At 40.6% G+C, this 26,526-nt stretch overlaps 2 protein-coding genes across 3 annotated transcripts in view; both read left to right on the plus strand.

The window, feature by feature from the left end:
• The first annotated feature begins 175 nt into the window (after positions 1-175).
• CCDC89 (coiled-coil domain containing 89) overlaps positions 176-26,526 on the plus strand; it is a 32,049-nt gene continuing 5,698 nt past the window's right edge. The window contains exon 1 of the mRNA XM_078340109.1: positions 176-3,588. Within this exon, the coding sequence (XP_078196235.1) occupies positions 255-1,340 (1,086 nt within the window). The 5' untranslated portion in view covers positions 176-254 and the 3' untranslated portion in view covers positions 1,341-3,588. The remainder of the gene's footprint in view (positions 3,589-26,526) is intronic.
• DLG2 (discs large MAGUK scaffold protein 2) overlaps positions 3,419-26,526 on the plus strand; it is a 2,299,762-nt gene continuing 2,276,654 nt past the window's right edge. For both annotated transcript variants that reach the window (XM_078340083.1, XM_078340084.1), the window contains exon 1: positions 3,419-3,588. The gene's annotated coding sequence lies outside the window, so the exon portion shown is untranslated. The remainder of the gene's footprint in view (positions 3,589-26,526) is intronic.

Below are 26,526 nucleotides of genomic sequence, written 5' to 3' on the forward strand. Positions count from 1 at the left end.
TGTGATTGGTTAGCAAGGCAAAAGTAATCAACCAGATTGGCTCTGGACTCCCTCAGATTTCCCTGTTGTTATTTCATAACATTCTGAAGACCGGTCCACCAATCACAGGGCTCCTTACTGGAAAAACCAGCTGCTGGGGAGTGCCAAGAGTCCCTAGCAACGCCCTGCAGCCTTTGAAATCCGAGGGGAAAAGACTGTAGTCAGCTCTTAACTGGAGGAGAGCACCTATGCCCTAGAAAGAGCAGGCTCCCAGGATGGACACCCCGCCCCCTGAAGATTCGTTAGAGAAGCAAAATGAAAAACTGAACAACCAGGAAGAGGAGATGGAGTTTAAGGAAATGGACGGTCTGAGAGAAGCCTTGGCGAACCTCCGGGGACTGTCAGAGAAGGAGAGGAGCGAGAAGGCTATGCTTCGCTCCCGCATTCAAGAGCAGTCCCAGCTCATCTGCCTCCTAAAGCGGAGGTCAGATGAGGCCTTGGAGCGCTGCGAGATCCTAGAGCTGCTCAATGCAGAGCTGGAGGAGAAGAGGATGCAGGAGGCTGAGAAACTCAAGGCCCAGGGTGAGTACACTCGGAAGCTAGAGGAACGCTTTATGACCCTAGCAGCCAACCACGAGTTGATGATCCGCTTCAAGGATGAACACAAGAGTCAGAACATCAAGCTGAGGGAGGATAATGAGAAGCTGAGGCTAGAGAATAAGAGCCTGTTCAGCCAGGCTCTGAAGGATGAGGAGGCCCAAGTATTGCAGCTCACCATCCAGTGTGAGGCCCTCACTGGGGAGCTGAGGACGCTGAAGGAGAGGTGTGTTCAAGATGCCTGCCAAGCACAGGCCCGCGAGAAGGAGCTGCTGGAGCTACAGAGCCAGCAGGCCTGCGCCCGCACCAAGGAGACAGAACAGCTGCGCAGCCAGCTGCAGAGCCTTGAGCAGCAGCACCAGCAGGCTGTGGAGCAGATGGTGAAGGCAGAGGAGACACACAGCAGCCTGAGCCAGGAGCTGCAGGCCAGGCTACAGACCATCACTAGAGAGAAAGAGGAGCTGCTGCAGCTGTCCATGGAAAGGGGTAAAGCGCTTCAGAACAAACAGGCAGAGATCCGCGTGCTTGAGGAGAAGTTGGAGATAGCAAATGAGGCTAGGAGGCAAGCACTGGAGCGGTTTGAGCAAGAGGCAGTGGCTGTGGACAGCAACTTGAGAGTCAGGGAGCTTCAGCACAAAGTAGATGGTAACCAGAAGGCCTATGACGAACTCAGGCTGCAGTTTGAAGCCTTCAAAAAGCACAGCCTGGATCTTTTAAGCAAGGAGAGAGAACTCAACACCAAACTCCGCCATCTCTTTCCATAATGAAGTTCCTGCTTCCTCTGGCCTCCAATTCAGAATTCAAATATTTGTGTCTTAGCATTATGGCAAGAGTAAAGTTGATATCCCATTTATTATACTTTAAAGCCCAAAAGACAACTCAAAGAAAATCTACTTTACTATGATATTGTTGTTTTTATTGTAAAGCTATTATTTTTCAGTTCTGCCACCTAGAATACACAAGATATGCCAGATTTTCTTCTGTGCGTTAGAATCTCCCTGAATTTACTAGTGTTATCTTCTCCTACCCCATAACTTACTCATTCTCAACCTCAGATATCTTCATATATGTTAGGATTTTAAATTAGCAGCTTCTACGATTTAAGCCATTCTAAATGCAGTCAGATGTGCCATCATGAAAAATAATTAGTACAGTTACCCATTGCAGATAGTTAGGCTTATAGTCTCCCATAGTTGAGATTGTAGGCAAACAGGATCATCATAATAGCATGAATACTTTGCAGACAAAAAAGGTGTCTGACTTTATTTTGCACTGGCTTGGAAAATGATTGAGATCTTTAACAAAGTAGGTCAATTTTATTCTATATGAGCAATATGATTCAAATAAGTTACATAAAACAATTTTTATTTTTTCTGCAAGCTTAGATAATATTCCCTTTTTTGGTTTTCTCTTTAAAAAGCGGATTTGTATGTATGATAATGCAAATATCAGTAGCTTAATTTAATATTGCACAATATGCTAATAGACAATTAGACAATTTGGGGTAACAAATCATAGCAGACAATATGATCTATTATAGTAACTCAGAAATTGTTTTCTGCTTCTAATAGCATATTATTTGTAATTAACTTTTTTTAAAAAAAGAAGCTGAATGTGTATATGTATACTTGGAGCATTTTTGTAGTTATACCTACATTTTGTAAGAATAGTTGTAGAAACATGATAGTTATATATATATATCCATGTAAAGTTCTTAAAGAAGTTCTCAAAGGTAGTTATATTTTATTTCTGTATTTAGTTATTGATAAACATTATGAATACCTCTCAAAATAGATTTTATTTTTCTTACCCATTTTGGTGAAGGCTACCAAGTTACATAATGAATTTACTTAAAAAATATGTCTTGGTACCTTTTTAATAAAACCATTTCCAAGCAAGTGTTACCTTACCTCAGGTAATTTTTTTACACCCTTTTTTTCACACTTCTATTAAGATTATGTTATTAAATACAGATTTTTCTTGTCAAAACAGAAACCACACTTCCGACTTCAAAGGACTCTTTACTTTCTCCTACAGGTTACCAGGAATCAGAATATAGGAGCTAAGTTAATCATGGTTATCCTTTATTGAGCCCATACTATTTATCATTGTGCTGAAGCAATTTGGATGAATTACTTTATTTAATCCTTAGGGCTCTTCAAGAAGGAAAGTGTGTTCATTTCTATCTTAAGGAAGAGGAAACTGATTTTGGTAATTTTGCTTAAGGCCACTTGATCACTGGAGGAGCTGGGATTTTGATGACTACACCACACTGAAAGATAACTTTTGGTGACTGAGTGCCAGGTGCTAGGGTAGGTACTAAGAAGAAGAATAAAGAAAGAAGCATCTTTACTGCTCCATACAGTCTAGGGGCAAAAATAATAATTACATATACTGTGATGTATTTTCATAGGGGATGTTAGGAGGTCACAGGGGAAAGACATAGGCAGCATCTTCCCCTGCCTGGTGGTTAGGGTTGGGTTGGCGGGGAGGACTCCTAGGGGTGATTAATTTATTCAGGTGGAGAAGAGGGAGAAGGGGTTGAGACAGCATCGTGTAGACAGCATAGAGGTATTTTTAAAATGCCCAGAATATTTGGGGGAATCATAGCAGTTGGGAAGAGGTGCCGAGAAGCTGTATACAGATAAAACTGTAAAGAGTAGGTTGGGGGCCGTAATATAGGGGACCTTGAAAGCCAGGCTGGCGGGTTATAAGAGAGGGAAGGGGCGCGAGAGTAGGGGCAAACACACGAATGGAAGCCGTGGAGCCAGCCCGCCTCTTCCCACCGAGGCCGGTGCGGCCCCGCGAGGGGCCTGGTGCGCAGGCGTGCCGGCCCCTCCCCACTCTACGGTTCCTCCCTGCCGCAACCTGCATGGTCGAATCTCCGCTCGTCTACCCCCAAACTGCAGCCGCATGGTAGTTCTTGGGGCACAAGTTTTGCGCACAGCCTGCGGGGAGGAGTCCCCTGAGCAGAGGCCGAGCGGTTCTGGAAGCGGGCTGAGGGCCGTTTGGGTATGAATCTCGGAATTCCGGGTACTGGAGTGTGGCCTAAAAGGGGAGTGTGCTCCAGGGACTCCATGTTAGGTGGGGGAAGAGCGCGTCTGAAGATTTCGAGGGGGAGTAGGGCGCGGGTAGGGGCGCGTGTCCGCTATAACTCGGGCGCAGGGGAATGAGCCCAGTTGCCTTGGTCTGAGGTCGATATTGTCCCAAGCTGTGCTAAGGAGTTTGTATACGTTTGATTATTTGCCGTTTTGTAGATCCTAGGTTGTCAGATTTGGACCATTTTATAAGGTTCACCCTAATACTCTTTTGAAAAATTTTGAAAGTGGGAAATGAGAATAGAATGTCAAAGATAGATGCCTCTGGAGAACAACCGAAAAAAGAGCCCACATCCTAGACTAAGAGAAATGTGCACCTATCATGTGTCAGGTGCTTTTCATTCCACTCTCATTACAACTCTTCAAGGGAGGTTCAGTTATCACAGTTTTACGGATAAAAAGGGAAGACTCGCTGGACACAGTGGCACGTGCCTGTAATACCAGCTACTCGGGAGGCTGAGGCAGGAGAATTGTCTGAACCCAGGAGGCGGAGGTTGCGGTGAGCCGAGATCGCGCCATTGCACTCCAGCCTGGGTAACAAGAGCGAAACTCCATCTCAAAAAAAAAAAAAAAAAGGGAAGACTCAAAGAGGGTGACTTGTCCAAAGCCAGGAAGCTTTGGGGGGGAACGAGTGAGATTTGAACCTAAGGCCCTGGGTATGCCGCCGCCCCCACACCTGGTTTAATGCTCACTGTTGCTGTCGCGAAATGTTTACTAATTTTTTTAACACGCGGCCTCACATTTTAATTTTTGTTCTGGGTACTACCAAGGAGATAGCTGGGTCTGTTACCTGGCTCTAAAACCCTTGCTTTCTCCCAGTATACAAACTACTTTCTTAAGAGCCTTAAAAAGGCATTGTTTTCTTCCTCTGTGCTCCATGGTACTTTGTATTCCACTCTGTCAGTCCTCATATTTAATCTGTGACCCAGAGCCACATCAGGGGATAAGCAAGCAGTTTATTATGGTATGCTGCTCAATTAAGTGATGCTTATCACTGGAACGAACTGACAATATGGGGCCCCCTCCAAACTACTGCCTTTGAGGGGAAATTTAAACAACATTCTTTTCTAAAGCAGACCTGTATCCTTGCTGAATTTTTCTGCAACATCCCGGAGCATTAGCTCTCCAATGAAAGCAGAACAGAGATCCTAAAAGCAATAATGGATGAGTAGTGCTGTGTAGCTGATAGTTCTGACCTTTTGTGTTAGCTAAACTGTGAGTTCTTCAGTGTGCCCTAAGGAACTTGTCTGGTTCCAGAAAATTATGAAAGAGAGCTTCAAAAGAGGAAAAGTGGACTGGTATTTTCAGAATACTGCCTTTATTTCAGTTAGAGAAAATGAATTCAGTAGTTTGTTTCTAGTAAACAAAGTATTAATAGAAAATCTATGTCAGCCTGACTCCATATATTAAACAATTATTTAAAGTTGTTTGAAGGAGTACCTGCCCAGGTGCCTGCTGTTGTACTCAGCCCTCGTTCCCCAGATACCCGTAAGGTAGCTGTGGCTGGGTCAGGTCAGGGGTGATTCTGTCTTCCACTATGACAAGACCAACAGAGCTGGGGCAGACTTGAGATACCACGTCCTAGCCCACAAAGAAAAGAGGAAAGTGACTCTTAACTGCTCCTAAAAGCCTACCCTCCCTCTCCAGACAGCTTGTCTGCTAGTGTTATAGGCCAAAATTGGGTCATATGCAATTACCTCAGCCAAACATCTTCATAGGGCATGTTGCCAGCATAATTGATTTAGACCAATCAGGATCCACCCTGAGATGGGAATGAGGCCAGTCTGTGCCACATAGTAGAAGAGACTACCTGGTAAAAGCACGGCTCTGCCAGCAGGAATGAAGGGGGATGGATGTTGGATGGACCATCAACATTGCCTTCTGTGCTACATCTATTTAGACTGCCAGAGCCTTATCAGGCAGAAAGCCTTTTTAAAACTTTAATCACAAGTCTTGGCCTCTTTAAAAAAAAGTTATTGGAATTTAGGGAAGTGGCTGAGAATAAGCTTTTCTAATCATTATGTATTCCTGAGGGCAAATTGGATGTTATTTTCTGAACACTAAAAGCATCTTATTAAACTTTGGGCACCTAATGTACAGATGAGTTCTAAGACCTTCTGTTTATTGCATCTGGGAAAAACGAATCCAGGAAAAAACTTGTTCTGTTACAGATCTGTCTGGTCATTCATTACACATTCAACTGACTACAATGCCCTCACAACACTCTTACTGCCCAGTCCCACGAAGGGACTCCTCCTTTAGCTGCTTGCCAGATAGTCCCCATTCAATGCTCTAATCCACTCTTATTTGTTACTAGTCTGAAATAGTCTTCTTTTTCATGTTTAAGGTTATTTATTACATCATTGTTACAGAAGATTGGAAATAGCTCACATACTATCAGTAGGGAACGGGTTTATAAACTATGGGTCCTTACACTTTGGAACACAATGTAACTGTAAAACAAAAGGAAAAGGAAGTTGTTAATGTATTGATATAGAACTATCCCCAGGACATATGCAGAAAAAAAACAGCTATAGAACAATATCCATATTATACTATATTCTCTGTAAGGAGGAGAGGAGGAAGAGGGGTATTAGCATGCAAACATTTATTTCTGTCGGCATAAATACTGGAAAAAATAAAAGTTGTTAGTGGTGTGGAAGGATATAGAGAATGAGGTGGTCAGGGATAGGAATGGGAAAGAAACTTCTTAATGTATACCATTTTACATCATTTGACTTTTGAATTATGTGACTATATTACCTATGAAAAAGATAGTAAAATTGGAAACAAAAATAAAAGATCTTCCACATATCTGTTTAACTTCCCAATAAGCTATATTTTTGTTTAGGTGATTCAAAAGTGCACATTTTCCCTTCCCCAAGAACTGGGTAGGCACGGCATATTTTAGATAAAGCCAAACATGGCCTGACAGATTTGGGTCAGGACATTCAGCTGGAAGCTGCTGCTTTCACAAATGTTCAACAACATATGGCTAATGACAGTATCTTTTTCTTCCCTAAAGAATACCTCCCCGTAATTAGTATTTCTCTCCTAAAGATTTGGATGTGTTAGCTTCTCTCATGGATTTTCACATCTCTGTATAAATCTCAGATTTTAGAGAGCCTGTTTTCTCATATACTCAAGCTTTTAGGCTTTGGGTGTTCATTTTTGGTTTTACACTGACATACCAACAAAAGGTAGTGGAGGTAGAGCAGACCCAGCCATTCTGATCTTTTTATTTCTGATCTTTCTGATACTAATTACTAACTCATTCACTGAATATATTGCATTAATTTAAGAAATATTTATTGAGAGTCTATTAGCCAAGACACTATGCTAACTGGTGGGATACAATGGGAGCAAGATACAGACCTTATTTTCACTGACCTTGCATTCTTCTGGATGAGAAAAATGCTGAACAATAGGAGGACATGGAAGTGCATAGCAGGATCCTGCAACCTAATGTAGGAGTGATTAGAGGAAGCTTTTCCTGGAAGTGTATTTAAGGTATCTGTAGAATGTTGAAAAACTGTCCAAGAAAAGAGGAAAACGTAGAGTACAGTAGCTTAGAAAGCTTCACAGTACCTCCTGTTCCTGATCAAATAAACTGCCTTTCCCAATAGCTGTACCATTCAGGGCTGCAGAATAAGCAGCTCCAAATAGACTCAAGAGATTCTCTGGCCAGATTAATCCCATAATGCTCACCTCCACATTTGCTTTAGTCCTTTTTGGAAGCTGAGCCTTCATAATCTTAATCTTTCTCCTTCCCCACCAGCATCACCATGCAAACTCTTTGACTGAGCCCTTACTCAGATCTATGATCAGCAAACCAGCTGAAGTATTAGTGCAGTAAAAAAAAAAGGGTGCATTGGCATAAGACTGCCTAGATTAAAATCCTGACTTTGACTGGGTGACCTTAAATAAGGTCTTACTGGGTGAAGAGGTAACCAGAAAGCTAAAATCTTCAGTAAGGAAGATATATGAAGATGACATGGCATGAATTTCAAATTGGTATAACCATACCAAGAAAAGAAATATCCAAAAGGCATTAGAAAATAGTATTTTCAATGAATACCCTTAATGGAGTATATTCCAAAGACAAATAGAGCTGCAAGGAAATCTTAGTAAATTTCATTCATTAGTTTGTTAGTTGTAATATTGGCATTGTGTTAAAATTTTTGTATACATTGAAGCTAAAGCAAAAAATAATTATGTTAATGTTGCTAGGGAGAAAATTTTCAGGGCTTAAATGCAGGTGCTTAACAAGTTAAGTAAAAAATTATATAATGTTTAATTTGAATAAAAAATTCCAGTCTAAACCCTTGACAGTTTTTCTGTTTTAAAAAGCAAAACAAAACATATTCCCTAGCTCTGTCAACTGAAAGACCTAGAAGCAATAAAAATCCAATGCAATGAGCATCCCTAGGGCCTGATTCTGGCTTCCCAAAATTCTTTTCCACTAAATTAAAGAAAGCCTCCCTGGAGGAGAGGCTGACTTCAGAACTGGTAGGAAAAGTACAAGATAAACTTGATAAATCTAGTTGTGTCAGAAAGCAAATAAACTATCAGAGACCACTGGAGTTCTGTGACATAGACAAGAGAGCTAAATTGGAGGGGCTTTCAATGGCCAAGGATGATTATTTTGAGCATCAAAATATATAACCACAATTGAGTGAAACACCGAATATCATTATGATACACCCCCGCAAAGAAATTAATTACGATTAGAGGAAAATAATTAAGTGTTTATTTTCCTTTTCCTGTTCTCTGTATTTCAGGAAAACAGAATGGCTCTTAAGTAATGAAAGTTGCTTTTCACTGACTAATTCCAGATAAAAGTAAAAATGTATTTTTAAAATAATTATGTTGTAACCTTGACTGAAATAATTGAGACACTAATCATCATTAAATGAAACCATTAGGAGAAAGGTTAATGGGGAATTTTGCAGTGGGGGAATTAGACTGTCACCACTTGAAAACATTGATCAATCTTAGTGTATTTAAGAAATTAAAATGTTAAAAGATTTGGGATTTCCAAAGGAGAGAGAAGGAAGGATTTGGAATTGGCAATGAGAAGCAAGAGCACCACAGCCAAGTTCTGGCTTCTAGGTGCCCATTGCGGTGAGAGAGGAAACAACTTCCACTTGAGAAGTGGAGTCCTTACTAACAGAATATGAAAAGCTTTGCTCCTACTCTCCCAAATCTCTCATGCTCAAACTTCTAGGCCTGCTCCCTTTCCCCCACTGAAGCAGCAGTTCTCAACTGCAGTGGCAGCAACTGTGAGGTTGGTTTAGTTGGGACATACACTAGTAATTTCTCACTATTTCAGTTGGTTACAAATGATGGTCATTTTAAAATAAAATAAAACAGATTCCAGATTAGTCCACAATAGTGTAATTCTCATTCAGTTGCATTCAGAAATGCCTTCTTGAGAAGGAGTTAGAAGAGTGGAAATATACATCTAGCACACTAGGAATTGCACATTTCATGCAAATATGTATGTAGTGCTTATAAACATAATCTGTTAGTGGCCTAGACACCACCAATCACCTGATTCTTCAATTTTCATCCAGTCATCATGTCCCCTCATGGTCTCACTAACCCTTACAACTTATACTCCATGGATAAACAGTCAAACGATATCAAAATGAGCTCCCTCGTCTCTGTACTACAGGCATGCCTTGTTTTATTGTATTTCCGTTTCTTCTGCTTCACATATATGGCACTTCTTACAAATTGAAGGTTTGTGGCAACCATTAAGTTGAGCATGTCTGTCAGTACCATTTTTCCAACAGCATGTACTCACTTTGTGTCTCTGTGTTTTGTAACTCTCACACTATTTTAGATTTTTTTCATTATTAGTGTCTCTGTCATGGTGATCTGTGATCAGCGATCTCTGATATTACTATTGTAATTGTTTTGGGATACTATGAACAGCACCCATATAAGATGGCAAACTTAATTGATGAATGTTTTATGTGTTCTGACTGCTCCACTGACTGGCCATTCCTCAGTCTTTCACCTTCTTCTTGGGTCTCCCTATTCCCTGAGACACAATATTGTAATTAGGTCAATTAATAATCCTACAATGCCCTCTAAGTGTTCAAGTGAAAGAGTTCCAGATCTTTCACTTTAAGTCAAAAGCTAGAAATGATTAAACTTAGTGAGGAAGGTGTGTTGAAAGCAGACACAAGCTGAAAGCTTGGCCTTTTGCACCCATTAACCAAGTCGTGAATGCAGAGGAAAAGTGTTTGAAGGAGATTAAATGGGCCACTTCAGTAAACACTTGAATGATAAGAAAATGAAACAAAGCCTTATTGCTGTTATGGAAAAAGTTTAGTCATCTGGATAGAAGATCAAACCAGCCAACAACATTCCTTTAAGCCAAAGCCAAACCCAGAGCAAGGCCCTAGCTGTCTTCAATTTTATGAAGGCTGAAAGAGGTGAGGAAGCTGCAGAAGAAAAGCTGGAAGTTAGCAGAAGCTAGCAGAGGTTGGTTCATGAGGTTTGGGTTTTGAAGGAGAGAAAAGAAGAAATGATTTGGAATTAGCAATGATAAGTAAGAACACCACAGCCAAGTGAGAGAGAAAAAGCCATTTCTATAACATAGAAGTGCAAGGTGAAGCAGCAAGTGCTGATGGAGAAGCAGCAACAAGTTTTCCAGAAGATCCAGCTGAGATAACTGATGAAGGTGGCTACACTAAACAACGAATTTTCACTTTGGATAAAAAGACCTTTTACTAGAAGAAGATGTCTTCTCAGGCTTTAGTAGTTACAGAAGTCAATGCCTGGCATCAAAGCTTTAAAGGACAGGCTGACTCTCTTATTTGGGGATAATGGACTAATGCAACTGGTGACTTTAAGTTGAAGCCAGTGCTCATTTACCCTCCCCAAAATCCTAGGGCCTTTAAGAATTATGCTGAATCTACTCTGCCTGTGCCCTATAAGTGGAATGACAAAGCCTGAATGAGAGCACATCTGTTTACAGCATGGTTTACTGAATATTGTAAGCCACTGTTGAGAACTGCTGCTCAGAAAAAAAGATTCCTTTCCAAATGTTACTGCTCATTGACAATGTAGTTAGTTACTCAAGAGCTATAATTAAGATGTACAAGTAGATTAAAGTTGTTTTTTTGCCTGCTAACACAACATCCATTATGCAGGCCATGAATCAAGGAGTTACTTCAACTTTGAAGTCTTATTGTTTAAGAAATACATTAAGGCAAAGCTGCCATCTGATAGATCTAAGCAAAATAAATTGAAAACCTTCTGGAAGGGATTCACTATTCTAGATCCCATTAAGAACATTTGTTTGGAAGTTTGGAAGAGGATTCCATCCTTTATGGATGACTTTGAAGGATTCAAGACTTTAGTGGAGGAAATGACTGCAGTTGTGTTAGAACTAAGAAGAGAATTAGATTAAAATTGGAGCTGGAAGATGTGACTGAATTGCTCTAGTCAAAACTTGAATGGATGAGAAGTTTCTTCTTATGGATGAACTAAGAAAGTGGTTTCTTGGAATGGAATCTATTCCTGGTGAAGATGCTGTAAATTGTTGTTGGAATGGCAACAAAGGATTTAGAATATTACATAAACTTAGTTGATAAGGCAGCAGCAGGGTTGGAGAGAATTGACTCCAATTTTGAAAGAAGTTCTCCCATGGGCAAAATGGTATCAAACAGCATCACACACTATAGAGAAATCTTTCATGAAAGGAAGTGTCAATTGATGAAGCAGACTTTACTGTCATATTTTAAGAAATGCCACAGTCACCCCAACCTTCAGCAACCACTGCCTTAATGAGTCAGTAGTCATCAACATTGAGGCAAGACCCTCCATGAGCAAAAAGATTATGACTCACTAAAGGCTCAGATGATTGTTTGCATTTTTAGCAATAAAATAGTTTTAAATTAAGATATGCACATTTTAAAGACATAATGCTATTGCACACTCAGTAGACTACAGTATAGTGTAAACATTTATATGCACTAGAATACCAAAACATTCACATGGCTCACTTAATTGTGATATTCACTTTATTGTGGTGGTCTGAAATCAAATCTGCAGTATCTCCGAGGTATGCCTGTACATTCATCTTTCTACTATATCTACTCAGGAAAACACTAGTCCATCCCCTGCTATCACTGTTCCAATTCTCTGCTATAGAAAATCCAATAAATGTATGTTGGTGCTGGAGTATCATAAAGTCATAGTCTTTGGGGAGGATCTGATAGACTTGAACTCATTATCTATTCCAGTCCCCCTTTCAGTGTACTTTTATGTATTGCAGAAATGTAAAAGCTGAAACAAAAGAAACACAAAAGCAAACTATATTTGCCAGACTCCTCTGCAGCCATATTTGGAAGGTGCAAATGAGGTTAGGGACCCTTGGCTTCCCCTTTGGCTATTGTAGCTGCAAAATATATTCTTGGAGACATTGGGTTTTTCTGCAGCAGCATCTCGATGTCCATTCATGAGCTTTATAGGATGTGGGAGCCAGCCACTTAAGATAGGCTGTCTAATGATTCTTGTCTCCTAGTATTCATATCCTTGTCTTGTCCTCTGTCATCATGAAAAAGGTCTGAGTCATGTGACTAAAAGAGTCTTACATAAGTGACTTTATATCATCTTTGAAGCTAGGTCATAAAAGACATTGGTGCTTTTTCCTTCATTTCATGGATCATTTGCTCTAGGTGAAGACAGCCACCATGAAGTGTAGCCACTCAACACAGTTCTGTGGATGGGCTCACACGGACGAGGAACTGAAACCTTCCTCCATGACCAACCAGTTAACCATGTGAATGAGCCACTTGGAAGTAGATTGTTTAGCACCAGTCAGGCTTTCCAGAGGACTGCAGCCCAAGCCAAAATCCAACTAAACCCCATGAGGATTTCAGAGCCAAAACTACCTGGCTAACCTACTTAAAAATTTCTGACCAACAGAAAATGTGAACAATAAAGAAAAATTTCTGACCAACAGAAAATGTGTAACAATAAAGGCTTATTGTTAAACCACAGTAATAAACAAGTGTTTATTGTTGGATGTTTATCCTTAAATTTTAAGTTTTGGGTAGCTTGTTAGGTAGCAAAAGATAGTCAGTAGTTGGGTTTGAGCTGGGCATGGTGGCTCACATCTGTAATCCCAACACTGTGGCAGGCTGAGGTGGGTGAATTACCTGAGGTCAGGAGTTTGCGACCAGCCTGACCAATATGGTGAAACTTTGTCTCTACTAAAAATACAAAAATGAGCTGGGCGTCGTGGCAGGCACCTGTAATCCCAGCTACTTGGGAGGCTGAGGCAGGAGAATCACTTGAACCCGGGAAGTGGAGGTTGCAGTGAGCCGATAACCCATTGCACTCCAGCATGGGTGACAGAATGAGACTCCATCTCAAAAAAAAAAAAGAAAGAAAACAAAAGGAAAGGAATAGTTGAGGTTGAGAATTTGTGGAGGAGCAGTAGTTTTCCTTATCATTAGATCACAGCTGAAGCAAGAGTTTTCTTGAAGTCAATATTCCCAACTCTGTCTATTTGGCAATGTTGTGCTGAGAGGCATTCTTGATAATTCAGATTAATGCCAACTCCTCCAGTCTTTCCAATGACTTTTAAAGCACTACATTCTCTGAATTAAACTGCATTCTTCCTAAAATAGCTGAGTGGTTTCTGTTTCCTGCAATTGAGCACTGAATGAATGACACAATCCATGCTCAGCTAGATTCTCAGAATATTTGGTCAGCCTCTTACCTCCTTTAACAGTTTTACTTAATGGCTGCCATGACAAAGCAGTACCCAAATCAGGTGGTTTAAAATAACAGAAATTTGTTGTGTCATGGTTCTGGGGGCTAGAAATCGAAAACCAAGGTGTTGGCAATGCCTTGCTTTCTCCAGTGGCTTTAGGGGAGAATTTTTCCTTGCTTCTTCCAGTTTCTGGTGTTGGCTGGCAATTCTTGGCATTCCTTGGCTTGTAGACAGATTGTTCCAGTCACACAGTGATATTGTTTGGCTGTGTTCCCACCCAAATGTCATCTTAAATTGTAGCTCCATAATCCCTACATGTTGTGGAAAGGACCTGATGGGAGGTGATTGAATCATGGGGAGTTTTTTCCCTTGCTGTTCTCATGATAGTGCGTAAGTCTCATGAGATCTGACGGTTTTGTAAAGGGCATTTTCCCTGCATATGTTCTCTTGCCTGCCACCATGTAAGACATGCCTTTGTTCTTCCTTTGTCTTCCCACCTGATTGTGAGGCCTCCCTAGGCATGCAGAGCTGTGAGTCCATTAAACCTCTTTTTCTTTATAAATTACCTAGTCTCAGGTGGTTCTTTATAGTAGCGTGAGAATGGACTAATACAGTAAATTGGTGTTGGATATGGGGTGCTGCTCTAAAGATACATAAAAATGTGGAAGCAACTTTGGAACTGGGTAATAGGCAGAGGTTGGAACAGTTTAGAAGGCTTAGAAGAAGACAGGAACATGTGAAAAAAGTTTGGAACTTCCTAGAGACTTGAGTGGCTTTGATCAAAATGCTGATAGTGATATGGACAATAAAGTCCAGGCTGAGGTGACCTCAGATGGAGATGAGGAACTTGTTGGGAACTGGGGCAAAGGTGACTCTTGTTATGCTTTAGCAAAGAGACTGGTGGCATTTTGCCCCTGCCCTAAAGATTTGCGGAACTTTGAACTTGAGATATGGTTTGGGTATCTGGCAGAAGACATTTCTAAGTAGCAAAGAATTCAAGAGGAAGCAGAACATAAAATTTTGGAAAATGTGTAGCCTGATGATGCAATAGGAAAGAAAAAGACCATTTTCTTGGGAGAAATTCAAGCTGGCTGCTGAAATTTGCATAAGTAACTAAGAGCAACATGTTAATCACCAAGACGTGGAGAAAATGTCTCCAAGGCATGTTAGAGACCTTCACGACAGCCCCTCCCATGACAGGCCCAGAGACCTAGGAACAGAAAATGGTTTCATGGGGCCCCCTGCTGTGTGCAGTCTAGGGACATGGTGCCCTGCATCCCAGCTGCTCCAGCTGTGGCTGAAAGAGGCCAAGGTACAGCTCAGGCTATGGCTTCAGAGGGTGCAGGCTCCAAGCCTTGGCAGCCTCCACGTGATATTGAGCCTGTGGGTATACAGAAGTCAAAAATTGAGGTTTGGGAACCTCCACCTAGATTTTAGAGGATATTGGGAACCCTTGACTATCCAGGCATAAGTTTGCTGCAGGAGCTGGGCTCCCATGGAGAACCTCTGCTAGGGCAGTGCAGTAGGGAAATGTGGGGTCAGAGTTCCCACACAGAGCCCCACTGGGGCACTGCCTGTTGGAGCTGTGAGAGGAGGGTCACTGTCCTCCATACTCCAGAATGGTAGATCTATGAACAGCTTGCACTCTGTACCTGGAAAAGCCACAGACACTCAATACCAGCCATGAACACTACCCTGCAAAGCCACAGGGGTAGAGCTGCCTAAGACCATGGGAACCCACTTCTTACATCCTTATGACCTGGATATAAGACATAGAGTCAAAAGAGATCATTATGGAGGTTTAAGATTTAACTGCCCTGCTGGATTTTTCACTTGCATGGGGCAAGTTCTCCCATTTGGAATGGGTGTATTTACCCAATGCTTAAACCCGCATTGTATCTAGGAAGTAACTAACTTGCTTTTGATTTTTCAGGCTTATTGGCAGAAGGGACTTGCCTTGCCTTGGATGAGACTTTGGACTGTAGACTTTTGTGTTAATGCTGAAATGAGTTAAGACTTTGGGGAATGTTGGGAAGGCGTGATTGGTTTTGAAATGTGAGGACATAAGATTTGGGAGGGGCCAGGAACAGAATTATGTGGTTTGGCTGTGTCCCCACCCAAATGTCATCCTTGAATTATAGCTCCCATAATCCCCACATGTCCTGGAAGGGACCCAGTGGGAGGTAAGTGAATCATGGGGGCAGGTTTTTTCTATGCTGTTCTCATGGTAGTAAATAAGTCTCACATAATTTGATGGTTTTGTAAAGGGCAGTTCCCCTGCATATGCTCTCTTTTTTTTTTTTTAATTTTTTATTGCATTTTAGGTTTTGGGGTACATGTGCAGAACATACAACACATTTGCATAGGTACACACATGGCACTGTGTTTTGCTTCCTTTCTCCCCTTCATGCACATTTGGCATTTCTCCCCAGGCTATCCCTCCCCAGCTCCCCATCCCGCTGGCCCTCTCCTTTTCCCCCCAATAGACCCCAGTGTTTAGTACTCCCCTCCCTGTGTCCATGTGTTCTCATTTTTCATCACCTGCCTATGAGTGAGAATATGCGGTATTTCATTTTCTGTTCTTGTGTCAGTTTGCTGAGAATGATGTTCTCCAGATTCATCTATGTCCCTACAAATGACACAAACTCATCATTTCTGATTGCTGCATAATATTCCATGGTGTATATGTGCCACATTTTCCCAATCCAGTCTATCATCAATGGGCATCTGGGTTGATTCCAGGTCTTTGCTATTGTAAACAGTGCTGCAATGAACATCCGTGTGCATGTGTCCTTATAGTAGAACGATTTATACTCCTTTGGGTATATACCCAGTAATGGGATTGCTGGGTCAAATGGAATTTCTATTTCTAAGGCCTTGAGGAATTGCCACACTGTCTTCCACAATGAACTAATTTACACTCCCACCAACAGTGTAAAAGTGTTCCTTTTTCTCCACATCCTCTCCAGCATCTGTTGTCTCCAGATTTTTTAATGATCGCCATTCTAACTGGCGTGAGATGGTATCTCAATGTGGTTTTGATTTGCATCTCTCTGATGACCAGTGATGATGAGCATTTTTTCATATGATTGTTGGCCTCATATATGTCTTCTTTTGTAAAGTGTCTGTTCATATCCTTTGCCCAATTTTGAATGGGCTTGTTTGTTTTTTTTTCCTGTAAATCTGTTTGAGTTCTTTGTAAATTCTGGATATCAGCCCTTTATCAGATGGGTAAACTGCAAAAATTTTTTCCCATTCTGTTGGTTGCCGATTCACTCTAGTGACTGTTTCTTTTGCTGTGCAGAAGCTGTGGAGTTTCATTAGGTCCCATTTGTCTATTTTGACTTTTGTTGCCAATGCTTTTGGTGTTTTGTTCATGAAGTCCTTGCCTACTCCTATGTCCTGGATGGTTTTGCCTAGATTTCCTTCTAGGGTTTTTATGGTGCCAGGTCTTATGTTTAAGTCTTTAATCCATCTGGAGTTAATTTTAGTGTAAGGTGTCAGGAAGGGGTCCAGTTTCTGCTTTCTGTACATGGCTAGCCAGTTTTCCCAACACCATTTGTTAAACAGGGAATCCTTTCCCCATTGCTTGTTTTTGTCAGGTTTATCAAAGATTGTATGGTTGTAGATATGTTGTGTTGTCTTCGATGCCTCTGTTTTGTTCCATTGGTCTATGTCTCTGTTTTGGTACCAGTACCATGCTGTTTTGATTACTGTAGCCTTGTAGTATAGTTTGAAATTTGGTAGTGTGATGCCCCCTGCTGTGTTCCTTTTGCTTAGAATTGACTTGGCTATGTGGGCTCTCTTTTGGTTCCATATGAAGTTCATGGTGGTTTTTTCCAGTTCTGTGAAGAAAGTCAATGGTAGCTCGATGGGGATAGCGTTGATTCTGTAAATTACTTTGGGCAGTATAGCCATTTTCACGATATTAATTCTTCCTAACCATGAACATGGAATGTTTCTCCATCTGTTTGTGTCCTCTCTTATTTCGTTGAGCAGTGGTTTGTAGTTTTCCTTGAAGAGGTCCCTTACATTCCTTGTGAGTTGTATTCCTAGGTATTTTATTCTTTTTGTAGCAATTGTGAATGGCAGTTCGTTCTTGATTTGGCTTTCTTTAAGTCTGTTATTGGTGTATAGGAATGCTGTGATTTTTGCACATTGATTTTATATCCTGAGACTTTGCTGAAGTTGCTTATCAGTTTCAGGAGTTTTTGGGCTGAGGTGATGGGGTCTTCTAGGTATACTATCATGTCGTCGGCAAATAGAGACAATTTGGCTTCCACCTTTCCTATTTGAATACCCTTTATTTTTTTTTCTTGCCTGATTGCTCTGGCTAGAGCTTCCAGTACTATATTGAATAGGAGTGGTGAAAGAGGGCATCCTTGTCTAGTGCCGGATTTCAAAGGGAATGCTTCCAGTTTTTGCCCATTCAGTATAATGTTGGCTGTTGGTTTGTCATAAATAGCTTTTATTACTTTGAGATACGTTCCATCGATACCGAGTTTATTGAGGGTTTTTAGCATAAAGGGCTGTTGAATTTTGTCGAATGCCTTCTTTGCGTCAATTGAGGTAATCATGTGGTTTTTGTTTTTGGTTCTGTTTATGTGGTGAATTACGTTTATAGACTTGCGTATGGTGAACCAGCCTTGCATCCCCGGGATGAATCCTACTTGATCATGATGGATAAGTTTTTTGATTTGCTGTTGCAATCGGCTTGCCAATATTTTATTGAAGATTTTTGCGTCTATGTTCATCATGGATATTGGCCTGAAGTTTTCTTTTCTTGTTGGGTCTCTGCCGGGTTTTGATATCAGGATGATATTGGTCTCATAAAATGATTTGGGAAGGATTCCCTGTTTTTGGATTATTTGGAATAGTTTCAGAAGGAATGGTACCAGCTCCTCTTTGTGTGTTTGGTAGAATTCGGCTGTGAACCCATCTGGACCTGGGCTTTTTTTGTGTGGTAGGCTCTTAATTGCTGCCTCGAATTCTGACCTTGTTATTGGTCTATTCATAGTTTCAGCTTCCTCCTGGTTTAAGCTTGGGAGGACACAGGAGTCCAGGAATTTATCCATTTCTTCCAGGTTTACTAGTTTATGTGCATAGAGTTGTTTGTAATATTCTCTGATGATGGTTTGAATTTCTGTGGAATCTGTGGTGATTTCCCCTTTATCATTTTTTATTGCATCTATTTGGTTGTTCTCTCTTTTATTTTTAATCAATCTGGCTAGTGGTCTGTCTATTTTGTCGATCTTTTCAAAAAACCAGCTCTTGGATTTATTGATTTTTTGAAGGGTTTTTCGTGTCTCTATCTCCTTCAGTTCAGCTCTGATCTTAGTTATTTCTTGTCTTCTGCTGGGTTTTGAGTTTTTTTGATCTTGCTCCTCTAGCTCTTTCAATTTCGATGATAGGGTGTCAATTTTGGATCTCTCCATTCTCCTCATATGGGCACTTATTGCTATATACTTTCCTCTAGAGACTGCTTTAAATGTGTCCCAGAGATTCTGGCATGTTGTGTCTTCGTTCTCATTGGTTTCGAAGAACTTTTTTATTTCTGCCTTCATTTCATTGTTTATCCAGTCAACATTCAAGAGCCAGTTGTTCAGTTTCCATGAAACTGTGCGGTTCTGGGTCGGTTTCTGAATTCTGAGTTCTAACTTGATTGCACTATGGTCTGAGAGGCTGTTTGTTATGATTTCAGTTGTTTTGCATTGGCTGAGGAGTGCTTTACTTCCAATTATGTGGTCAGTTTTAGAGTAGGTGTGATGTGTGGCTGAGAAGAATGTATATTCTGTTGATTTGGGGTGGAGAGTTCTGTAAATGTCTATCAGGTTTGCTTGCTCCAGGTCTGAGTTCAAGCCCTGGATATCCTTGTTGATTTTCTGTCTGGTTGATCTAATATTGACAGTGGAGTGTTAAAGTCTCCCATTATTATTGTGTGGGAGTCTAAGTCTTTTTGTAAGTCATTAAGAACTTGCCTTATATATCTGGGTGCTCCTGTATTGGGTCCATATATGTTTAGGATCGTTAGCTTTTCTTGTTGTATCGATCCTTTTACCATTATGTAATGTCCTTCTTTGTCTCTTTTGATCTTTGTTGCTTTAAAGTCTATTTTATCAGAGACGAGAATTGCAACTCCTGCTTTTTTTTGCTCTCCATTTGCTTCGTAAATCTTCCTCCATCCCTTTATTTTGAGCCTTTGTGTATCCTTGCATGTGAGATGGGTTTCCTGGATACAGCACACTGATGGGTTTTGGCTTTTTATCCAATTTGCCAGTCTGTGTCTTTTGATTGGTGCATTTAGTCCATTTACATTTAGGGTTAATATTGTTATGTGTGAATTTGATACTGCCATTTTGATGCTAGCTGGCTGTTTTGCCCATTAGTTGTTGTAGATTCTTCATTGTGTTGATGCTCTTTAGCATTTAGTGTGATTTTGGAATGGCTGGTACTGGTTGTTCCTTTCTATGTGTAGTGCCTGTTTCAGGAGCTCTTGTAAAGCAGGCCTGGTGGTGACAAAATCTCCGAGTACTTGCTTGTTTGCAAAGGATTTTATTTTTCCTTCATTTCTGAAGCTCAGTTTGGCTGGATATGAAATTCTGGGTTGAAAGTTCTTTTCTTTAAGGATGTTGAATATTGGCCCCCACTCTCTTCTGGCTTATAGTGTTTCTGCCGAGAGATCTGCTGTGAGTCTGATGGGCTTCCCTTTGTGGGTGACCCGACCTTTCTCTCTGGTTGCCCTTAGTATTTTCTCCTTTATTTCAACCTTGTTGAATCTGACGATTATGTGCCTTGGGGTTGCTCTTATTGTGGAATATCTTTGTGGTGTTCTCTGTATTTCCTGCATTTGGGTGTTGGCCTGTCTTGCTAGGTGGGGGAAATTTTCCTGGATGATGTCCTGAAGAGTATTTTTCAGCTTGGATTCATTCTCTTCGTCACATTCTGGTACACCTATCAAACATAGGTTAGGTCTCTTCACATGGTCCCACATTTCTTGGAGACTTTGTTCATTCCTTTTTGCGCTTTTTTCTCTGATCTCGGTTTCTCGTTTTATTTCATTGAGTTGATCTTCGACTTCTGATATTCTTTCTTCTGCTTGGTCAATTTGTCTGTTGAAACTTGTGCATGCTTCGCGAAGTTCTCGTATTGTGTTTTTCAGCTCCTTTCATTCATTCGTATTCCTCTCTAAGGTATCCATTCTTGTTATCATTTCCTCGAATCTTTTTTCAAGGTTCTTAGTTTCTTTGCATTGACTTAAAACATGTTCTTTTAGCTCACAAAAGTTTCTCATCATCCACCTTCTGAAGTCTAATTCCGTCATTTTGTCACAGTAATTCTCCATCCAGCTTTGTTCCCTTGCTGGTGAGGAGTTTTGGTCCTTTCTAGGAGGTGAGATGTTCTGGTTTCAGGTGTTTTCCTCCTTTTTGCGCTGGTTTCTTCCCATCCTTGTGGATTTATCCACCTGTCGTCTGTGTAGTTGCTGAGTTTTCGATTGGGTCTCTGAGTGGACGCCCAGATTGTTGATGATTAGGTATTTCTGTTACTTGGTTTTCCTTATACCAGTCTAGCCCCTCTACTGTACGACTGCTGAAGTCCTCTCCAGGCCCTGCTTGTCTGGGGTGCACCTATAGCAGCTGCGGAACAGTGAGGGATACTATCAGTTTCTTTTTCTGCTATCTTTGTCCCAGAGTGATGCCTGCCAAATGTCAGTCTTTTGTATATAGAGGGATCAGGGAGCTGCTTGAGGAGACAGTCTGTACTTTATAGGAGCTCAAGTGCTGAGCTGTGAGCTCTGTTGTTCATTCAGGGCTGTTAGGCTGCTACGTTTAATTCTGCTGCAACAGAACTCATAAAAAAACCCTTTTTTTCTCAGATGCTCTGTCTTCGGGGGGTTGGGGCTTTCTTTGTGAGTGTCCGTTGTGCTGTCCTGCCCCGCTAGGAGGCAGTCTAGTTACCATTTGCCTGCTGAGGCTCCGCCCTGCTGGTGTGAGGTTCGCCCTGTTGCTGCAGGCTCTGCCCGTCTGCTGCAGTCTCCGCCCTGCTGACACGGGCTATGCCCTGCGGCGGAGGCTTTCTGTTGTAGCGGGTTGCCTCAGCAATGGCAGGCTGTGTCAGCAATGGGCGTGTACCTCAGTAGGGGCGGATTGCCTCGGTAATGGCAGACGACCCTCCCCCACGGAGCTGCACCATACTGGGTTCAGTTGTGCCCTAAGGGAACCTTTCCACTGGGAGTGTTTGGAATCTCCGTTTTGTTTGTCCCCCTGCGCTACCCCAAACGCTGTTTTCCTGGAATCTCCTGGGCTGGCTCACTGTCCAAGTCCCATTCAGTCTCAAGTTCAGCCCTCTCAAGTCTCAGATTGCCGGTTCAACAGGGAACCCGGACCAGTGCGCTTTGTGCGGAGCGCTGTGTAGCGCCACTGCGCTAGAGCGCTGGCCGCTGGCCGCACTGGCTGCTGGCTGCACCAGCCAAAATTTCTGCCTGGCATCCCACGTCTCTTTTATACCTGTGAATTTCCCCGTTCTGTGGGCTACAAAGATCCCTGTGGAAATGCGGCTCTGACTCACCCTCTCCGCGCATTCACGGAGAGCTTCAATCCTGGGTTGTTCTCAGTGTGCCATCTTGAGTCCTCTCGCATATGCTCTCTTGCCTGCCACCATGTAAGACGTGGCTTTGCTTCTCCTTTGCCTTCCACCATGATTGTGAGGCCTTCTCAGCCATGTGGAACTGTGAGTCCATTAAACCTCTTTTTTTCTGTATAAATTACCCAGTCCTGGGCAGTTCTTTTTAGCAGTGTGAGAACGGACTAATACACATGCTTATCCTCTACCTATTTGTCTTTACATTGTCTTTCCATTGTGTTTGTCTCTGTGTACAATTTTTCTCTTTTTACAAGGACAAAAGTCATACTGAGTTAGAGCCCATCCTAATAAGCTAATTTTAACTCTATTATCTCTGTAAAAATCCTATTGCCACATAAGGTCACATTCTAAGGCACTAGGGATTAGGACTTCAACATACCATTTTTCAAGGACACAGTTTATAACAACTCCTATCCTCCTGTTCACTCTCAGCTGACAACCTCTTCTTTTAATGTATCTAGTTACTGACACTACATTGTATTTTGGTGCTCCAACTGAAAAGTTTATATATGCATGTCTCAGGGGATGAATTGACATTCTTTTCCTATGGTTGGAAAATCTATGGTTAAAGAACTTGAGATCTTATTGTCAGGGGATTAAAGTGTTAATGGGAAATAAAGAATATGAAACAAAGTATCAATGGCCCTCTAATTAATTTTCATTTTGTATTACATGCTTGCTAGAAACTTTCAGGATTTTTATTCTTTCAAGTTCCTATGAAATGCTTGTGTATTTATAAATATGTAATTAGGCCAGGCGTGGTGGGTCACACAAGTAATCCCAGCACTTCAGGAAGCTGAGACTGTCGGATCATGAGGTCAGGAGTTCAAGACCAGCCTGGCCAACATTGTGAAACCTTGTCTCTACTAAAAAATACAAAAATTAGCCAGTCATAGTGGCAGGCACCTGTAATCCCAGCTACTTGGGAGGCTGAGTCAGGAAAATTGCTTGAACCCAGGAGGTGGAGGTTGCAGTAAGCCAAGATCATGCCACTGCCCTCCAGCCTGGGCAACAGAGTGAGACTCAATCCCAAAAAAACAAAAAAAAAATTAATTCAGTTGTAAATAGTGTGTATACTAACACATGTCCTATGAGTTTTTTTCTTACCCACACTGCTCCAATGTTTTTGTCTTTATTTCTTAACACACTATTGAGGTTTCAGCTGAAATCCTCAGACAATTGTCCATTGGCTATCCAATCTAAAATAATCATAGATTTATTTTCAATTGGGTGATCCTTTAAAAAAATCTGTGTCAGATTTTTATAAAACTGTCTAATTTATTTGCTGACTTCTTTCACTACAAATTTGGCTCCATGAGAACTTTATCGAGCTTGCTCATCATTATAGCCACAGTGCTTATAACAAGTCTAGCTCAAAGTATACCGTGTGTGTGTGTGTGTGTGTGTGTGTGCACGCACATGCATGTAGAATGAATGAATAAATGATTTTCTTGCTTTGGTCTTGCAATTCTAGACAGATGCAGAGTAACATAGATGCATGAGATATATCAAGTTTTGCATAACCTTTATTTAGCTATGGGAAGCTGAACAGATGTTTTTCAAACTGCCTCCCCAGTATATGGGGTTATAAAGTTTAAGTTTCACTCACAATTATCTTAAGCTAGTGAACCTCACACAGTTCTTACATGGCTTTATAGCTCTTTCCTTCCAAAGACTTGGAGTATAATTGAATTCTGACACATGCTGTAACTCATTTAATAAAATAGCCATTCATGTTGTTAAAATCTCCATGTAAAATACAAATAGCATGTTTCTTAATCTAATAAAAATACTAATCTGAAATCAATAGCTAGATAGTGAAGGCATTCCTGTTGAGGTCAGGAATAAGACAAGGAAGTTGGCTATTAACACTATTATTAGACATGAATCTTGAAGTGTCATTTTATTAGCAGTCAAGATAATAACAAATATTGCAAAGAAGGAAGCAAAATATATATAATAAGGTTATATAATTATCAAAACTTAAATAAATAAGCTGAAAATTAAAATTATTAAGAAAGTTTGGTGTACTAGTCAGTTAAAAATGTAACAAAAAAGATAAATCGCTGTCTTACATGGTAACGATAACCATTAGAATGGATGAAATAATTTATGCAAAGTTTGCATAAAAACTAGGTAAAAGAAATGAATAAATTTAATGCAATTTCTATGAAAATTCTGGTTTTTTTGAACTTGGAAAGTCTTCTAAAGTTATATGGAGAAATAAATAGTTAAGTATAGCTAGAAAATTCTGAGAAAGTGAAAGTAACAAAGAGGGATTTGCCATATAAGATAGGAAAATGTAATATAAACTCAAATAAAAAAGTGGAACGATTATGCTCTGGAATTGCTGAACTGATCAATAAACTAGATAAAGACCAGAAATAGATTGAAGTGTTTTTAAGAATTTAATATATGGCATACGTGTTGGGAAGTCAGTGGGACAAGTATGGATTATTCAATGATTGATAAGTTGGTTTTTTAATTTTTATTTTTTTAAACATAGTCTTACTCTGTTGCCCAGGCTGGAGTGCAATGACATGATCTTGGCTTACTGCAACCTCGACCTCCAAGGTTCAAGTGATTCTTGTGCCTCTGCCTCCCAAGTAGCTGGGATTACAGGCATGCGTCATCACACCCAGCTAATTTGTGTTTTTCTAATTTTTTTGTATTTTTAGTAGAGACAGGGGTTTCACCATGTTGTCCAGGCTGGTCTCGAACTCTTGTCCTTAAGTATTCTGCCTGCCTTGGCCTCCCAAAGTGCTGGGATTACAGGTGTGAGCCCCTGAGCACAGTCTTTGATAAATTGAATATTTAAAAATTATAGCCTAAAAAGCAATTTTACAATTCCACCTCTAGTAAATGGTAAAATGATTTTTTTTAAAGTTGGGAAATATGAGACAAAGGGATGTTTTTCTTATAATGTAAACATTTTACATAAAGCAAGAAGAAAACATTTTCCCCTACTTCAAAGAAAAATGGGTTACGGAAGTAAAAAATCCAATTCACATTAGAAGTCAAATTGGTCATGTGACAAACATTCACCTTTTCAATAATCAAATGAAAGCAAATCTGGCCGGGTATGGTGGCTCACACCTGCAATCCCAGCACTTTGGGAAGCTGAGGTGGGCGGATCACCAGAGGTCAGGAGTTCGAGACCAGCTTGGCCAACATGGTGAAGCCCCATCGCTACTAAAAATACAAAAAATTAGCTGGGCGTGGTAGTGGGCAGGGATTGGTGGGGGTGGAGGGGCTGGGGTTGGAGGGGTTGGTGTCTCTCTATGTTGCCCAGGCTGGTCTGGAACTCCTGGGCTCAAGCAATATTTCTTAGATTATTCAGTGTCTTATAGAGAACTTTTGTTTAAGATTTAAGAATCATTCAGTATCCTATAGAGAAGTTTCTTTCAGGGTTAAGAGCTAGAGAAGTGGTTAAAGAATTCATATGTACTGTACTCATGAACAAATGAAAGTTCATTTCTCTTTTTTTGTTTGGGCTGTCAGGAAACAATTTTTAGCCCAACTCAAACAACTGACTAAGATACTGCATCCATCCAATTCCTATATTAACCTTTTCCCCTTTCACAATTCCTTCTCTTCCTAGTAATCTTTTTTTATTGGCCTTGCTTTTTAAAAATTAAAAATGTTTTGTTTTACTATATTCTTATGTATTTGTAAACTGCTTAAAATCTCAAATCCTTTGTGGGTTGTGAACCTAAGTAACAAACAGAAAAGTCTCTAAAATAAAAGATATGTTTTGAGAATAGAGCAATCGATGGGAAAACAAATGCCATAGTAAACTATGTGCATATTCAGTAAGGCAAAGGAAGACAAAGGGTTTTAAAGGAAAAAAAATGAGGATGATTACATACATCTTTTGAAATAATTATCTTGGCTACAAAGGTCAATAACAAGGGTGATGGCAGTTGAAGGTTGGACAGAGTTTCTGGGCAGACATCCTTGCAGAGGCTTTTTTTGTATAAGACTGTGATGGTCTTTGTGGTTTTTGCAGTCTTTGTTTTCAGGCGTACAAGCATGAGTACCCTCTCTTCATATCCTTCCCTGGTTCTAGTTGTTAGAGTTTTGTTTGTTTGTTACCCTAATGCAGTGAGTACTGACTGTCTCTTGGCTCAAAAGAAAATATCTACTTATAAAAAAATGACAAGAACAACTGAAAACAATTTTTGTAAGCAGTGTTGTATTCTACATTCATTTTGCTTTGTGTTTTAATTTATTTCATTGACAAATAATAATTGTCATTCATGTCAAACATAGTGATGTTTCCATACTTATGGAATGTAGTGATCAGGTTAGGGTAATTAGCATATCCATCATCCAACTGAGGACATCTAGAATGGCCCAGGTATTAAACAGTATTAGTGAACGATTTTCTGAAGATGTGCTAAACCTCCTTAGTTTTAGAGATGCACACTTAAGTAAGTAGAGGTGTGGTGTCTTATCTGCAGATTTAGGATG

This window comes from Callithrix jacchus, chromosome 10, assembly GCF_049354715.1.
Source record: "Callithrix jacchus isolate 240 chromosome 10, calJac240_pri, whole genome shotgun sequence".
Lineage (NCBI taxonomy): Eukaryota > Metazoa > Chordata > Mammalia > Primates > Cebidae > Callithrix > Callithrix jacchus.